At 47.0% G+C, this 18,130-nt stretch overlaps 1 protein-coding gene across 2 annotated transcripts in view; it reads right to left on the reverse strand.

Moving 5' to 3' along the window:
* FUCA1 (alpha-L-fucosidase 1) overlaps window positions 1–18,130 on the reverse strand; it is a 38,811-nt gene that overhangs the window by 9,663 nt on the left and 11,018 nt on the right. Inside the window, exons 2-6 of one of the 2 annotated variants that reach the window (XM_070764115.1) lie at window positions 15,106–15,240; window positions 14,875–15,012; window positions 8,908–9,013; window positions 5,573–5,773; window positions 4,182–4,372 (exon numbers count right to left, since the gene is read on the reverse strand). In XM_070764115.1, the coding sequence (XP_070620216.1) occupies window positions 4,182–4,372; window positions 5,573–5,773; window positions 8,908–9,013; window positions 14,875–15,012; window positions 15,106–15,240 (771 nt within the window). The remainder of the gene's footprint in view (window positions 1–4,181; window positions 4,373–5,572; window positions 5,774–8,907; window positions 9,014–14,874; window positions 15,013–15,105; window positions 15,241–18,130) is intronic. The other variant, XM_070764116.1, reaches the window with a different exon arrangement.

Genomic DNA, 18,130 nt, shown 5'->3' on the forward strand with positions numbered 1-18,130 from the left:
CACGATCCACCTTGGAGATAACAGGCCTTTCATTTGTGCAACTCCTTCCCTTGATCACTTTGACTGAAGGTGAAGGTCAGAGCACTTAGCTTTTCTCACACGCCGGAGCTGATCAGCCCTGTGTGACGAAACCCTCAGCCTCGCGCACCCTCTGAGCATGCAACTATTGCATTACAGTCCGTTCTTGTTTATCAACTGCTGCCGTCAACAAAACATGGCAGGGAACCTGGCCAGGCCTGCCCAAAACTTTCCACAAACTGCCACTGCAGAGAGAGGCTCTTCTATTTTATTTATTTTATTTTATTTTATTTTATTTATTTATTTTATTTATTTTATTTTATTTTATTTTATTTTATTTATTTTATTTATTTTATTTATTTTATTTATTTTATTTATTTTATTTTTTTTATTTATTTTATTTATTTTATTTTATTTTATTTTATTAATTTAATTTAATTTTTTTAATTTTTTTTATTTTATTTTATTTCATTCATTCATTCATTCATTCATTCATTCATTCATTCATTTATTGGATTTGTATGCCGCCCCTCTCTGTAGACTCGGGGCGGCTAACAACAATGATAAAAACAGCATGTGACAATCCAATCCAATACTAAAATAACTAAAAAAAACAAACAACCCCCCCCCCCTTATTATAAAAACCAAACATACATACAAACATACCATGCGTAAATTGTAAAGGCCTAGGGGGAAAGAATATCTCAGTTCGCCCATGCCTGACGGCAGAGGTGGGTTTTAAGGAGCTTACGAAAGGCAAGGAGGGTGGGGGCAATTCTAATCTCTGGGGGAGTTGGTTCTAAAGGGCCGGGGCCGCCACAGAGAAGGCTCTTCCCCTGGGTCCCGCCAAACAACATTGTTTAGTTGACGGGACCCGGAGAAGGCCAACTCTGTGGGACCTAACTGGTCGCTGGGATTCGTGCAGCAGAAGGCGGTCCCGGAGATAATCTGGTCCAGTGCCATGAAAGGCTTTATAGGTCATAACCAACACTTTGAATTGTGACCGGAAACTGATCGGCAACCAATGCAGACTGCGGAGTGTTGGTGCAACATGGGCATATTTGGGGAAGCCCATGACTGCTCTCGCAGCTGCATTCTGCACGATCTGAAGTTTCCGAACACGTTTCAAAGGTAGCCCCATGTAGAGAGCATTACAGTAGTTGAGCCTCAAGGTGATGAGGGCATGAGTGACTGTGAGCAGTGAGTCCCGGTCCAGATAGGGCCGCAACTGATGCACCAGGCGAACCTGGGCAAAGGCCCCCCTCGCCACAGCTCAAAGATGTTTCTCTAATGTAAGCTGTGGATCGAGGAGGACGTCCAAGTTGCGGACCCTCTCTGAGGGGGTCAATGACTCCCCCCCAGGGTGATGGATGGCCAGATAGAATTGTCCTTGGGAGGCGAAACCCACAGCCACTCCGTCTTATCAGGGTTGAGGGTTGTTCTCCAATGTTCTCTTTGTCTTGAGGTTCCTCCAAAACTACCCTTTCCTGACCTAGACAGCTGGGCTAGAATCAGGGTAGTTTTCATAAGATTTTAGGCTTCCTTTTTAAAGGTTTTGCCTTTGTTTTACAGAATAAAGAGAATCCTGCCATCCAGGGGTGGGTTCCATTTACCTTTGCAACCGGTGGGCATTGCACTTGCTCCCTTGGGCGAATTCACTTCTGCACATGCTCAGAAGATGATTTCAGCCTGACACACGGCTAAGGAGTTGCTCAACTGTGCTTCTGGTGAATAAAGGTCGATATTCACCTGGGGCAGGTGGTGGGGCTTTTTTCAAAGCAGAGGATTTATTTATTATCTATTTATTAATCAGATTTGTATGCCGCCCCTCTCCGCAGACTCGGGGCGGCTCACAGCAATAATAAAACAATGTAAACAAATCTAATATTTAAGTTAATTTAAAACCCCAATTTAGAAACCAATCATACATACTAACATACCATGCATAAATTTTATAAGCCTAGGGGGAGGGAAAGTCTCAATTCCCCCATGCCTGGCAACAGAGGTGGGTTTTAAGGAGCTTACGAAAGGCAAGGAGGGTGGGGGCAACTCTGATATCTGGGGGGAGTTGGTTCCAAAGGGTCAGGGCCGCCACAGAGAAGGCTCTTCCCCTGGGTCCCGCCAAACGACATTGTTTAGTTGACAGGAACCGGAGAAGGCCAACTCTGTGGAAGTTAACCGGTTGCTGGGATTCGTGCGGCAGAAGGCGGTCCCGGAGATAATCTGGTCCGGTGCCATGAAGGGCTTTATAGGTCATGACCAACACTTTGAATTGAGGATAAGCCATCCAAACAATGAAAAAAACTGCCGAATTTTTTAAAAAAAAGAGATGATGGCGTGCACAGACAGAACTGGATCCCTGACACCAAAATTACATCATCAGCGGATCACTAATGGTCCGAGCGATCTGGTTCCAACCGGGAGGAATCCACCCTTGCTACCATCTTTCTCTTACCCTCCACAGATCCCTCAAACACTAGAAAGTCAACTAAAATAAACAAAACCTTAAGGGGTGTAGTGTTTCTTGCCTAAGCAGGGGGTTGGACTAGAAGACCTCCAAGGTCCCTTCCAACTCTATTATTCTGTTTTTTCTCCTTCTTCTAAGTTTAATTATCTTTGAACAAGGAGAGGTTACTAGAAGAGTCCTTTGAACAGCAGTTGCAAAATACTGCAATCTAGCCACGTCCCGTCACTAAGTCCAAAGTATAAAAAAAAAAGACAATTTTGAAAATAAACATGTATGGACTGTGAACAGTAAAAGAGGGGAGGGGGCTCCAATGCTCAACTGAATTTACACTAGTTATCGGTATTTAACCACATATTTGCGCATGATATGACTGTATGTATGTTTTTATATACCGGTACATTGGGGTTTCTTGGTTTTTAGACTTTTAAATGTACTATTGTTATTTTAGATTCTAACTATTAGATTTGTCATTATATATTGTTTTTATCACTGTTGTGAGCCGCCCCGAGTTTACGGAGAGGGGCGGCATACAAATCTAATAAATAATAATAATAATAATAATAATAATAATAATAATAATAATAATAGTAATAATATTTTCCCCCTGCATCTTCAAAGTGAAGCATCACATGCAGCTTCTTGCAAAAGTTGCTGTCTACCACCTCAGTAACTATAATACATATTTAAACCTTAGATGAGAAGCTTGGTTACTATTCTTTCAGCTATTTTTCCTGAATGTTTATAGTGTAACCAGAGAGAGAGAGAGAGACAGACAGACAGACAGACAGACAGACAGACAAAAACATGCCCACTTTTAAGGTAAAAGTGTGTAGAGGTAGTCCTTGAGTTATGACCTTAATGGAGCCTACCCTCGTGGTCGTAACTTGGGGTGATTATAAAGCAGGTCGCCCATGTGGTGGGTCAGATTCCACAAGCAGTTCTGCAGTGGTTGTTAAATGAATAAGGAGTGCAGTTGTTAAATGAAACAGCAGTCCTTAAGCTGAAAACGGTAATAAAATTCCTGTTTTCACCAAAAACTTCCTAAGGTATGGTCACATGAGCTCAGGATGGTGCAAATGTACCAAATCTTTCATAGTATAATACGTAGCTTTCCAGGTATTCCTTTGGCTAGCATATTATTTTATCCCCTGGTTGGAGCTTTAAAAAAACTTTATTCGGAGAGAGTAACAATGAAAGAGCTTGCAAGCCAGTAAAAGCTGGGAACATCATTAGCACATGGAAAGAAACATTTGGAGCAAGTAGAGCAATGGAAAACATCCTGCAAAGACTTAGGGCTTGGAAAACATTCTTTGCAGAGAATAACAGTGAAAGAGCTTGCAAGGTAAGAGCTGAGAAGATTGTTAGCACCTGGTTAGTGCTGGAAAGAAACTTATTCGGAGCAAGTTAGAGAAATGAAAAAAAGCCTGCAAAGACTTAGGGCTTGGAAAATATTCTTTGCAGAGAGTAATGATGAAAGAGCCTGCAAGGTAAGAGCTGCGGAGAGGGGCGGCATACAAATCTAATAAATAAATAAATAAAATAAAATAAATCGTTAGCAGCTAGTTAGGGCTTGGACAAAAAAAGATACACTCTGAATATAAGACACAGCCTAATTATCAGCCTCTTTCAGGGAGGAAAAAGGTGCATCTTCTATTCTGAAAAATACGGTAGCTTATCTCAACAAACTTTGCCTTACCAGGTCTCCTCGCTGCGGTTCTCCTTTTGCACCCGCCAAGGCTTGGATTCATATATGGCCTCCCCGTTCGCCTCCAGCCACCTGCCAAGGGCCAGGAGCCTCTCTTGGAAAATTGGCGCAATCCGTCCTTCTTTGGTGGGTCCCACGTTCAGGAGATAATTTCCTCCCAAACTGACAGTATGCACCAGTTGCTGTGGCGAAAGTGGAAAGAAGCGAAAATGTATTTTAAACCCTTTACGGCAATGCTCTTAGTCTGGTGCCGGGGTGGCGCAGCAGGTAGAGTGCTGTACTGCAGGCCACTGAAGCGGATTGTAGATCTGTAGGTCAGCGGTTCAAATCTCATCCCCGGCTCAAGGTTGACTCAGCCTTCCATCCTTCCTAAGGTGGGTAAAATGAGGACCAGGATTGTGGGGGCAATAGGCTGGTTCTATTTTAAAAAGTGCTATTGCTAACATGTTGTAAGCCGCCCTGAGTCTAAGGACAATTTTACCCACCTTGGAAGGATGGAAGACTGAGTCAACCTTAAGCCGGTGATGAGATTTGAACCGCTGACCTACAGATCTACAGTCAGCTTCAGTAGTCTGCAGTACAGCACTCTACCTGCTGCGCCACCCCGGCTCTTTTTGTATTTGTATTTACAGTATATCATTTTCTAAACTGCCAGAGTCTTTTGGGATTGGGCAGTATAGGAGTCGAAGAATTAATTAATTAATTAATTAAATAAATAAATTATTTATTTATTTATTTATTTATTGGATTTGTATGCCGCCCCTCTCCGCAGACTTGGGGCAGCTAACAACAGTAATAAAACAGCATATAATAATAATCCAATACTAAAAACAGTTAAAAACCCATTATTATAAAAACCAAACATACATACAGATATACCATGCATAAAATTGTAAAGGCCTAGGGGGAAAGAGTACGCAGAGGTGGGTTTTAAGCAGCTTACGAAAGGCAAGGAGGGTGGGGGCAATTCTAATCTCTGGGGGGAGTTGGTTCCAGAGGGCTGGAGCCGCCACAGAGAAGGCTCTTCCCCTGGGTCCCGCCAAGCGACATTGTTTAGTTGACGGGACCCGGAGAAGGCCCACTCTGTGGGACCTAACTGGTCGCTGGGATTCGTGCAGCACAAGGCGGTCCCTGAGATAATCTGGTCCGGTGCCATGAAGGGCTTTATAGGTCATAACCAACACTTTGAATTGTGACCGGAAACTGATCGGCAACCAATGCAGACTGCGGAGTGTTGGTGTAACATGGGCATATTTGGGGAAGCCCATGATTGCTCTCGCAGCTGCATTCTGCCTGATCTGATGACAGCTCCAGCAGCCCTTTGCAGGTTCCTCTGAACTGGGCATCCCCTCAGCCCGTGGCTTATCCTTCCCAGGGCTTACCTGGATAATGGAGAAGTCACTCATGAGTTCGTAAACTTGCATGTTGCTGCGATACCCCCATGACCTTTGGTCAACAGAGCTACACATTTCCCATTTGTGGTCCGGCAGAGAGCCAGGTTCGAATTTATCCTGGCAGTTGTAGTAGCCCCCGTGTCTGCAGGAGCAATTGACGCCCCATCGATCGTTCACCACCACCGTATCCTGGAAAGAGGAATCCGGAAAAAAAACCGTTGAAGGTGGTGGGTTGCATGGCTGGCTGTCTTTTAAGAGTACAACTGTTCTGACCTAGGCTCCTTCATAAATCATAAAATTCAATTCAATTCGATTCAATTTATTAGATTTGTATGCCGCCCCTCTCCGAAGACTCGGGGCGGCTCACAACAACAATAAAAACAGTATAACAATGGAACAAATCTAATAATAAAATTACATTAAAAAACCCCAACAATTTAAAAACTATACAACACATACATACCAAACATAAAATATAAGAAAGCCTGGGGGAGATGTCTTAATTCCCCCATGCCTGGCGATATAGGTGGGTCTTGAGTAACTTGCGAAAGACTAGGAGGGTGGGGGCCGTTCTAATCTCCGGGGGGAGTTGATTCCAGAGGGCCGGGGCCGCCACAGAGAAGGCTCTTCCCCTGGGGCCCGCCAAACGACATTGTTTGGTCGACGGGACCCGGAGAAGGCCAACACTGTGGGACCTTATCGGCTGCTGGGATTCGTGCAGTAGAAGGCAGTTCCGGAGGTATTCTGGTCCAATGCCATGTAGGGCTTTAAAGGTCATTACCAATACTTTGAATTGTGACCGGAAACCGATCAGCAGCCAGTGCAGGCCACGGAGTGTTGTACAAACATAGTCCCAAAAACTGCACTCTCCTTTGACAGTCTTAAACTTTCTACACACAGAGTTGGAACTACCAATTGTAGCTATGTCAGTGATGGCGAAGCTTTTTTGGTTCGCGTGCCAAAAGGGTGCATGTGAGTGTGCTAGCATGCACGCACGTGCCCACCCTTATTCCCTCCCCCCCACATATGCGCACACCCCCATGCTACCCCTGAACATGCGCACAATCCCCCCCTTCCAGTCTCCATGCATGTGCACAGGCCTCACTGAAGCCTGGGAGGGTGAAACAACAGCCAAACCGGAAGTTTGGAAAAACGCTTTTGCCCGTTGTGCTGTTTTTAGCTCTCTGTAGCCTTTAGGAAAGCTTCCTTGAAGCCTCTTGTTGTGAGTGAGCCTAGATCAGTGATGGCGAACCTATGGCACGGGTGCCACAGGTGGCACGCGGAGCCATATCTGCTGGCACACAAGCCATTGCCCTAGCTGAGCTCCAACATGCATGTGTGTGCTGTCCAGCTGATTTTTGGCTCGCACAGAGGCTTTGGGAGGGCATTTTTGGCTTTCAGACACCCTCCAGGGAGATGGGGGGTGGAGATTTTATCTGATCCCGGCTCCAGGGAAGGCTCTGGAGCCTGGGAAGGGCAAAAGAGGAGCCTATGGGGCCCCCCAGAAGTTGGGAAACAGGCTGTTTCCAGCCTCCAGAGGGCCTCCGGGGTGCATGAGTAGGAGAAGCTGCTTTTGCCCTCCCCAGGCACTGAATTATGGGTTTGGGCACTCGTCCATGTGCGGTACTGTACATGCATGCTCTTTCAGCACCCAAGGAAAAAAAGGTTTGCAATTACTGGCCTAGATCAACTTTGATAAGGTCAGATGATGAGGAAGATGAACCAGGCTCATCTGGGTATACGAGGCCTATGGCCTTGGCGAAGAGGAAAGTAGACGAGGGTGAAATGGGAGTACAAAGAGAGGAGGCCGAAGTGTCAACACAGGCTAATTCCAAGTCTGAAAAGGAGGACGACGTTAGAGACAATGAACCATTGTTAGATCCTAGATTTAAAAGATTTCAGAGCAGACAGGAGAAATTGTACAGGAAAAGGGAGTAATCTGCACTGTTTAACTGTAGGGTTGCTGATTCATCACAAGGAGTATAAAAGAGTGGGAGTCTGCGCAATGAGTTGTGGAGTTGCAACTATTCATCAAGGTGGTTGGTTCCGATGGATCTGCTCAGAAATCTTGGCTTTCTGCTCTGAAAGACTCTTTGCCTGAAATGTTGTAGCTGCCTGGACTTTTGATAAGCCGCCAGTGCTAAGTGATATATAGCAGTGTTTTTCAACCAGTGTGCCATGGCACACTAGTGTGCCGCGAGACATGGTCAGGTGTGCCGCGAAGCTCAGAGAGAAAGAAAACAAGAGAGAGAGAAAGAAAGCAAGAGAGAGAGAAAGCAAGAGAGAAAGCAAGAAAGCAAGAGAGAGAGAGAAAGAAAGAAAGAAAGAGAGCAAGAGCGAGAGAGAGAGAAAGAGAACAAGAGAGAGAGAAAGAAAGCAAGAGAGAGAGAAAACAAGAGAAAGAAAGAGAGAGAGAAAGAGAGAGAAAGAAAGCAAGAGAGAGAGAAAGAGGGACGGAAGGAGAGAGAGAGAAAGACATAGAGGGAGGTAGGGAGGGAGAGAGAAAGAGCAAAAACGAGAGGAAGGAAGAGAAAGAAAGAGGGATGGAGGGAGAGAGAAAGAAAGAGGAAGAAAGGGAGAGAAAGAAGGAGGGAGAAAGAAATACAGTGATGGGGAGGAAGAGAGAGAGAATTTTTTTGTCCAAACTTTTTTTTAGCCCCCCCCCCTCCTCTGCTCAATGTGCCCCAGGGTTTCGTAAATGTAAAAAATGTGCCGCGGCTCAAAAAAGGTTGAAAATCACTGATATATAGAATAGATAGAATAGAATTCTTTATGGGCCAAGTGGGATTGCACATACAAGGAATTTGCCTCTGGTGCAGATGCTCTCAGTGCTGATTGAGGTCTTGTCTAGCTGGCCTGGGACTTTAATGATTTAGCCTTTGGTGCTAAAAATCTTAAGGATATAAGCAACAAGTTACAGTCATGAGTGGGAGGAAATGGGTGATAGGAATATGAAAAAAACTAGTAGTAACAGTAGTGCAGACTTAGTAAATAGTTTAACAGTGTTGAGGGAATTATTTGTTTAGAAGAGGGGTGGCATTCGGGAAAAACCTGTTCTTGTGTCTAGTTGTCTTGGTGTGCACTGCTCTGTAGTGACGTTTTGAGGGTAGGAGTTGAAACAGTTTATGTCCAGGATGCGAGGGGTCAGTAAATATTTTTACAGCCCTCTTTTTGTTATTAACGTTTGAATTTTACTTTTTATTGTATTGTTTTATTGTTGTGAGCTGCCCTGAGTCCTCTAGGATTGGGTGGCATGTAAGTCAAATGAAACAACCAAACAACCAAACAAATATCCAGGTCTAAACACCTGCAGGTACAGATACCTTAACTGGACTATCGTTGTATAGCCAGGCAAGGAAGAAAGTTGAATTCCAATATGTATCTGGAGCTTCCCAATCGCCATCCGACCAAATAAGATCCGGCTTGTACCTGAACAGAGAAGTGATTGAAAATCAAAAGATTGAATGTATAGTATTGTAGTCTTGGTATAATAGTCCTTGATTTAGGACCACAACTGAGCCAAAAATTTCTGTTGCTAAGCAAGACATTTGCTAAGTGAGTTTTGCCCCATGTTGTGACTTTTCCTGTCCCAGTTGTTAAAAGAATCACTGCAGCTGTTAAATTACTAACAGGGTTGCTAAGTGAGCCTGGCTTCCTTATTGGTGGGGTTGCAAAAGGTGATCGCATGACCCGGGGACACTGCTACCATCATAAATAAGAGCCAGTTGCCAAACGCCTGAATTTTAGGGGCAATTTTTTAATAAACCTTTTTAAAGCTTTAGTTATAAAGCTTTATATAGTCCCTCTTGATGTTCTCATTTGGGGTCTGTGCTGCACATTCGAAACTGCGTTGACATGCAAATGAATGAAAACAGGTACCCAACTTTTGGGAAACATCCATTTCCATTTTATATACAGTAGAAACATAGAACATAGAAGTCTGACGGCAGAAAAAGACCTCCTGGTCCATCTAGTCTGCCCTTATACTATTTTCTGTATTTTATCTTAGGATGGATATATGTTTATCCCAGGCATGTTTAAATTCAGTTACTGTGGATTTATCTACCACATCTGCTGGAAGTTTGTTCCAAGGATCTACTACTCTTTCAGTGAAATAATATTTTCTCACGTTGCTTTTGATCTTTCCCCCAACTAACTTCAGATTGTGTCCCCTTGTTCTTGTGTTCACTTTCCTATTAAAAACACTTCCCTCCTGGACCTTATTTCACCCTTTAATATAGTAGTACCTCGTGATACAAACCACTCGTTATACAAACTTTTCGAGATATGAACCTGGGGTTCGGAATTTTTTTGCCTCTTCTTACGAACTTTTTTCACCTTACAAACCTGCCGCCGTGAACACTGAACCCGGACGTTCGGCAAAAGTTCGGGTTCGGCGTTTGAGAGGCCACCGAGAAGCGGTGCCGCCCGTCTGTCACCTCCCGAAACAACCAGGGGGGCTTCTCGGTGAACCCGGAAGTTCAGCAAAAGTTCAGGTTCAGCGTTTGGGTTCGGGAGGCTGCTGAGAAACGCCTCCGCCCAGCTGTCACCTTTGCAGAAGAGCTGCGGAGCTGTCGGCTGGTCGGGAGGCTCAAATGGAGGTGGGGAATCCTAATAGGGAATTCCAGGGGCGGAGCTTTGACGTCATGGAGACGTCCTTCCTGGCCGGCCAAAACGTGAACTCCAGGGAGGAGTCAAAAGGTGACAGCCGGGCGGTGGCGCCCAGCGGAGCACCGTTTTTGCAATACAGTAGAACCCCGACTTGCGAGACTAATTGGTTCCGGAAGGAGGCTCGTAAGTCGGAACGCTCGTATGACGAAACATTGTTTCCCATAGGAAACAATGTAAAGTCAATTAATCCGTGCAACAACAAAAAATACCGCTGCCGCCGAACGCGGAAGTTAGTGTTCGGCTTCAGGAGACAGCTGCGAAGCGGCGCAGGTGTTTTAAAACGTCGCAGCCGGCCTGGGGGGCTCGGGGGCGCGCGTGTTTTAAAATGTCGCAGCCCCCCAGGCCGGCTGCGACGTTTTAAAACATGCGCGCGGCTTCGCAGCTGTCTCCTGAAGCCGAACGCTAACTTCCGCGTTCGGCTTCAGGAGACAGCCGCGAAGCGGCGCGGGTGTTTTAAAACGTCGCAGCCGGCCTGGGGGGCTTGCCAGCACCCCCCCGAGCCCCCCAGGCCGGCTGCGACGTTTTAAAACACCCGCGCCGCTTCGCAGCTGTCTCCTGAAGCCGAACGCGGAAGTTAGCGTTCGGCTTCAGGAGACAGCTCCTTGGCGCTCGTATCCCGAATGTGAGCTCGGGAGGCGAACAAAAATGTCGCTCCCCTCCCAGCTCTTATCTCGAGTAGCTCGTAAGTAGAGCTGCTCGTATGTCGAGGTTCCACTGTATATATATTTTTGCTTGCACGCATTACATTGGTTTTGCATTGTTTCCTATGGGAAACATTGTTTCATCTTACGAACTTTTCACCTTACGAACCTCCTCCCAGAACCAATTAAGTTTGTAAGACGAGGTATCACTGTATTTGCTTTTTGACTTCTGAGAAACATCAAAGGAGACCTCACTATTCTCTCTCAAGTGCTTGAAATCTGGAATAAGAAACTGAAGGGAACCGGTTTCACCTCCTGCAGGAGCACAGGATATGGCAGGGATGGCAAACCTGTGGCATGGGTGCTCCAGGTGCCATGTGGAGCCATATCTGAGGGCACATGAGGCATTGCCCTATGTCAGCTCCAGTACACATGCATGTGATGGCCAGCTGATTTTCGCCCAGGGTTCAGGAAAGCCACATTCATTGTATTAATTCATTTAACCATTAATGACATTGTCCCCCCAGGCCTGCTGGCAAAGATGGGTCTTCAGGGCCTTGCGAAAGGCCAGGAGGGTTGTGGCGGTACGAATCCCCGGAGGGAGTAGATTGCAAAGGGCCAGAGCCGCCACAGAGAAGGCTCTTCCCCTAGGCCCCGCCAGACGGCATTGCCTAGCTGACAGGACCTGGAGAAGACCAAATCTGTGGGACCTGACTGGTCAATGGGATGTCAAATTTTCAAGATACCATAAAAATATCTTTGAACCAAATCTTACTACACTTAAATGCTTAGGTCTAGTTCAGACCAAGGTATCGTCTGAGATTTATTTCTAAGATATAACACCAATAATATGTGAACAGAATGACCATACAGTATTTCTAAAATGTTTAGAAATTCTAAATTATTAGAAATGCCAAAAAACATTTTGGCAAAGCTTAACAGATAGATCTTCCTGTCCTTTAGGACCATACGGATGTAAGTTTTCAATCTGGCTATTTAAATCAGCCATTATTATTATTATTTATTAGATGTCGCCCCTCTCCGGAGACTTGGAGCGGCTCATAAGAAAAACAGTACAAATCCATTAATTAAAACAATTTAAAACCCTCAATATAAAAACAATCATACATTTCATACAAGCCATACATAAAACGAAGACGGTCCTGGGGAATCAATTTCCCCATGCTTGACGACAGAGGTGGGTTTTAAGGAGTGTGCGAAAGGCAAGCATGGTGGCCTAATCTCCAGGGGGGGGGGAGTTGATTCCAGAGGGTTGGGGCCGCCACAGAGAAGGCTCTTACCCTGGGTCCCGACAGACGACATTGTTTCGTTAGCGGGACTCAGAGAAGGCCAACTCTGTGGGACCTAACCGGTTGCTGGGATTCGTGCGGCAGAAGGCGGTCCCGGAGATATTCTGGTCCGGTGCCATGAAGGGCTTTATAGGTCATAACCAACACTTTGAATTGTGACCGGAAACTGATCAGAAACCAATGCAGACTGCGGAGTGTTGGTGTAAGATGGGCATACCTGGGGAAGCCCACGATTGCTCTCGCAGCTGCATATCACTGTCTCAGGCTGGTTCTGTTATGGTTCACCAGTGGCCTATGGAGCTGGCAGCAGAGTTGGACAGCAAGGAGGCTGGAGAGGAACATGGGCCAAGCCTGGAGTCTGGAGACAGCTCTTTGTCAGAGGCAGAGATCTAGCCTGGGCCATCTGGGAGATCTGTGCTGACTTCAAAGGCTGACATGAGCGAGGCAGAGGAACAGAGGGAGCCATTTCCCAATGTGCGCATGAGCAGAAGGCAAGAACAGTTGAGGAAGAAAAGGGCTACCTGGGAGTAAGGCTTGGAGATGATTGTGGCTGACTGATATAGCATAATGTCAGGATAGGATTTGATACCTGTACTTCTAGCATAAATGCCTTATACACTTTTATTCCATTAGCCAGGACAGGACTGCACGTAAAAGTCGCATAAGACAAGTCTGTACTTCTGGTGAAATTAAGGAAATGACTGGTCATAAAACGGTTCAGTAACTCTCCTCGGATAATGTGCCAGCAGGAAAAGAACTGTGTGATCAAAGGATGCAAATTACATTGCCTAGGGTAAACAGGACGAAGGCTGTGATAAAAGACCTTGCTTTGTGGTAAACAGGAGATAGCTGTGTTAAACAACAAAAGGTCCCAGGAAATTGGCCATGAGAGACATTTGCTCAGTGGAAACTGGTTACGTGCCATATGGAGATAGGAAGGACTCGGAAGTTGTGTCATATCTTAGAGTTACGTTATTGGATGTTTGTATATCACTTGACATGTACGTGTAATCATTCCCATTTGCATATTCCCCCAATAAAAGAAGGTGCACAGCTCAATACTGTGTCACATCACCCAGAGAGAAATGTGTCCAAGTCTTCCTTCTAGGATTGGCGTTCGTGAGTGACCCCCCTTGGCTGGGTTGCTCTAAGTCCCTCTGAAGACATCGCTCCCCTCAGGGACTTTGCAGCACTTCAGATGATCGGCCCCTCCCATAGGACATAAAGCAGGGGTCCCCAACCACCGGGCCGCGGACCAGTACCGGGCCGCGGGGCATGTTGCACCGGTCTGTGGAGTCAGCAGCTGCCGGCCCTCATGCCGCCACCCCCTCCCTCCAGCGCTTCGCCTCCCGCCGGGCAAGAGACCTCGAGAGGCAGGTTCTGCCGGCCACAGGACGATGGATGGGACAGAGGGGCAGGAAGGACCGAGAGGCTCAAGCCTCTTTTGGCTTCTGCCGCGGGGCGCTTTTGTGTTTTTGGCTGGGGGGAGGCAGGAGGGCCAGCCTGACCCCCTCTCTCCAGCGCTTAGCTCCCGCTGGGCAAGAGGGCTTGGGAGGCAGGTTCTGCCGGCCACAGGACGATGGCGGGAAAGAGGGGCGGGGAGGACCAGCACCCCCATGCTTAATCCCGCCCCCAACCACGCCCCTTTCCGCCCCCACTGGGCCATAGAAAAATTGTCTTGCTGAAACTGGTCCCTGGTGGAAAAAACGTTGGGGACCACTGACATAAAGGAAGGGCAAATCAATGTGCTTGTTGCAGGAAGCAACTTGGTTTAATTCTGGTCGGTGTAACTCAGCAGCTCCGTTCCGACTCCATGCTCTGTTTGGCCTTGCAAAGCTCCTTGCCAGTTAGGCCTTTGGAAGCTTGTCAAGAGAGATAAAGGTTGGTGCTTATCAGCCTTCTTCCGAAAGACTGTGGCAGACTTCTGTTGGATTGTTGGGGACTTATTACTGCTGGGAATGAACAGAATTCACAGCCGTTGAAATAATTTACAGCCATTGAAATAAAAAGAGGGGGACGTTTGTGTTTTATGATTTATCAGGAAGCCTAGGTCAGAACAGGTTCTAAATCAATGTGTTTATTGATGTTCCCTGTAAAGTAACAGACTTCAATCAATTTGTGTGCATGACTTTGGCTTTGTCCCAATCACACTGGTGTTGTTCATTGTCAATGGGGCTGGAGACCAGGAACTTCTGGTCGTGCCGCTGGTCTGCCAGTTCAATTTAAATGACTAGTCATGTGACCAACTGACCACAACAACACGCAGAAGAGGAATCTACAACCTGAGCTACAAATATTCTCTACAATGTCGTCTGGCGGGCCCCAGGGGAAGAGCCTTCTCTGTGGTGGCCCTGGCCCTCTGGAATCAACTCCCCACGGAGATTAGAACTGCTCCCACCTTCCTTGTCTTCCGTAAACTACTTAAGACCCACCTATACCGCCAGGCATGGGGGATTTGAGACATCTTTCCCCCAGGCTTATTATAATTTATGTTTGGTATGTATGTGCTGTTTGGTTTTTAATTATGATAGGGTTTTTAGTTTGTGCCATTATAATATTGTTTTTATCGTTGTTGTGAGCCGCCCCGAGTCTTCGGAGAGGGGCGGCATACAAATCTAATAAATTATTATTATTATTATTTCACAGTCCCAAAATGTTTGACTCTTACCTTAAAACAAGTTCATAGAGTTCTGGAAGAGTCTTCTCAGAGACAAAGAACTGGCTCTTGAAGCTATTCTTTTTGTCCAGTAAATACAACGGATGAAACCACTCATAAAGGGAGTGATACAACCCAAAGGATATGTTTCTAAGATCAAACAAAATAAAAGTTAGTATCTGATTAGTAAACCTACTTTTTTTCTGCATCAGCCCGACTCCCTCTTTAAGATCAGATTAATACCTTTTCCGAACAGCCTCTCCCAATTCACCAACCAGGTCACGGTGGGGACCAATATCCATTGAATTCCAATTCCAGGACACTTCCGACCCCCAGTTGGTGAAACCTTCATGATGCTTAGAAGTAAACACCACATACCTGTAGGAACCAACGACAAAAGAATTAGAAGGAACTTCATCCTCTTTTGACATTTCACCAGTGCTTAGCATTTATAAGGTGAATGTGGGAAAAGACGTAAGTTAAAAATATGAATATTTTATTTATTTATTTATTTATTGAATTTTTATGCCGCCCTTCTCTTTAGACTCAGGGCAGCTTACAACATGTTAGCAATAGCACTTTTTAACAGAGCCAGCATATTGCCCCCAGAATCCGGGTCCTCATATGATTAGGATACAGTGATCATTGCGAACGGGCTAAATCGCGATTTTTCAACCCGGAAGTCAAAACACCATCTGCGCATGCGTGCCCTTTTTTTTTATGGCCACGCATGCGTAGATGGCGCCGGGCAGATCAGCTGCTGGGCGGCTTCCCTGGGTCCCTTCGCCCGCCCACGCCGTTCGCTCGGGCCACTTCCCAGCTGAGTACTCAGCTGGGAAGCGGCCCGAGCAAACGGCTTGTCCGCTGCCTGCCTGCCCGCGCGCCCGCGGCTCGCCCGCCCTTCGCCCGCCCACGCCGTTCGCTCGGGCCACTTCCCAGCTGAGAATTCGCTTCAGGACTCAGCTGGGAAGCGGCGCGAGCGAGCGGGGTGGGCGGGCGAAGGGCGGGCGAGCGGCAGCGAGGAGTTTGTGTGGGCGGTGGGGAAACCCCAGCGCCGCTTCCCAGCTGAGTCCCCTTCCCAGGAACCCCAATCTTCGGCTCCTCGCTAGCGCTGCGGAAGTAAAAACACCATCTGCGCATGCGCAGATGGTGTTTTTACTTCCGCAGCGCTACTTCGCACAAAACCGATCATTGCGAGGGGTCCTGGAACGGAACCCTCGCAATAATCGGGGGATCACTGTATCCCAAAAATACCATATTTTTCAGAGTACAAGACGCAGTGGAGTATAAGACGCACCTTAGTTTTGGGGGAGGAAAATAGGGAAAAAATAATCTCCCTACCAGGCTAGTCTTTAGTCTGGTCAGCTTCAACACATTGATTTCCTGGTTTTGAGCACACGTGGTTCCTTTTAACTCCCTGGTTGCGGATTAAAAAAAGTTTCTAAAACACTTCTCTCTCTCTCTCTCTCTCTCTTCAGAGAGAGAATAGGCGTTGATTGCTTACCTGAACGCCTCTTCTCGTACGGTGAGTGGGTACAGCAGTCACATGGGTTGCTCCTGTCCAATCCGGTGGGACTGAGCCTAGTATTAAAAAAGCCTGCTGGATCCGCCCCTTCCCCAGAATTCGCGAATCCGTAGACTAGGCTCAGTTGTGAAGCTCAAAGGTGTTCATCTCTCATGTGTTAGTAGAAAGGTAGAAAGAAGGTGATAGAGATGACAGACACCACACAAAGGGAGGGAGGTGACTGCTGTACCCACTCACCGTACGAGAAGAGGCGTTCAGGTAAGCAATCAACGCCTATTCTCCGTACTGAAGGAGTGGGTCCAGCAGTCACATGGGACATACCCAAGAGATAGGTCCCTAGGGCGGGGTTAGATTGCCCTTGTGAGAAATAACGGATTGGAGTACTCTTCTGCCGAAGGCAGCATCTGCTGAGGAGTACGTATCTATTTTGTAGTGTCTGATGAAGGAATTTGGCGAGGCCCAAGTGGCTGCTTTGCACACTTCTTCCAACGGAGCTTGAGTTGCCCAAGCGGCAGATGTGGCAGCACTTCTGGTAGAGTGCGCGGTGATATTCCATGGAATAGGAAGGGAGGCTGACTCATAAGCTTTTGCAATGGTGCCGCTGATCCCACGGCCAATTACAGATGATGATGCTTTGGCTCCCAGGGATCTGGGATGGTAGGTCACGACGAGTGCCTCAGACCTTCGAAAGGTCTTGTGCGTTGGATATAAATCTTAGCGCTCTTGTGAGATCCAGAGTGTGCCATCTAATTGCCAAGGGATGCTCTAGTTGGAGACAGAAAGAAGGAAAGACAATATCCTGGGATCTGTGGAACATGGAACTAACCTTGGGTAGAAAGGTGGGATCCAGTCGCAGAACCACTTTGTCCTGGTGGAACTGACAGAGGTCCTGTCTGATAGAAAGGGCTGCCAACTCAGAGATGCGTCGGGCGGATGAAATCGCCACCAGGAAATCTACCTTGAAATATAGGTACCTGAGGGACGCAGATTTCAGGGGTTCGTAGGGTGCCTGAGTAATGGAATATCGAACCCGTGGCAAGTCCCAGGAAGGGTATCTGTGGACCTTAGAGGGCCTGATGTTGGCCACTCCGCTGAGAAAATCTTGGACTTCCGGAAAGGAGCGGAGAGACTGCCTGCGAGGTCCCGCCAAGACAGAAGCGATAGCAGCTAATTGGCGACGGATGGAGCTGGTGGAGAGACCTTGGTGGAAAACCTACATTAGGAAGGCAATTATCCTGTGGATGGGAAGACACAGGGGAGATAAGCCCTCCTGAGAGCACCACTGGTGGAATTTGGACCACGTGCGGTCGTATATCCGGCTGGTAGACCTACTTCTAGATTTAAGGATGATTTCCACTGTGTCAGGATCGTATCCTCGCAGGTCTAGGTCTCTCCTGATAATAGCCAGGCAGTGAGGTGGAACCACTCCGGGTCTGGATGAAAAGAGGCTCCCTGCCGCAACATATCCTCCGAAACGGGGAGACGCCCGGGAGCCTGCGCGGACAGCTTCTGAAGATCCGCAAACCATGGCCTGCGGGGCCAATGGGGGGCGATTAGAATTACTTGGGCCTTCTCCAGAATAATTGTGTGGGTCACGTCTGGAAGAATTGGGATTGGAGGAAAGGCGTACAGTAGCCCTGGAGGCCAAGAGAACCTGGGAACATTGATCTCTTCCGCTCTCGGGGATGGAAACCTTGAGGAGAAGCGAGGGAGCTGGGCATTGACTTGACGCAAATAGATCCA

This window comes from Erythrolamprus reginae, chromosome 11, assembly GCF_031021105.1.
Source record: "Erythrolamprus reginae isolate rEryReg1 chromosome 11, rEryReg1.hap1, whole genome shotgun sequence".
In the NCBI taxonomy this organism is placed as follows: Eukaryota; Metazoa; Chordata; class Lepidosauria; order Squamata; family Dipsadidae; genus Erythrolamprus; species Erythrolamprus reginae.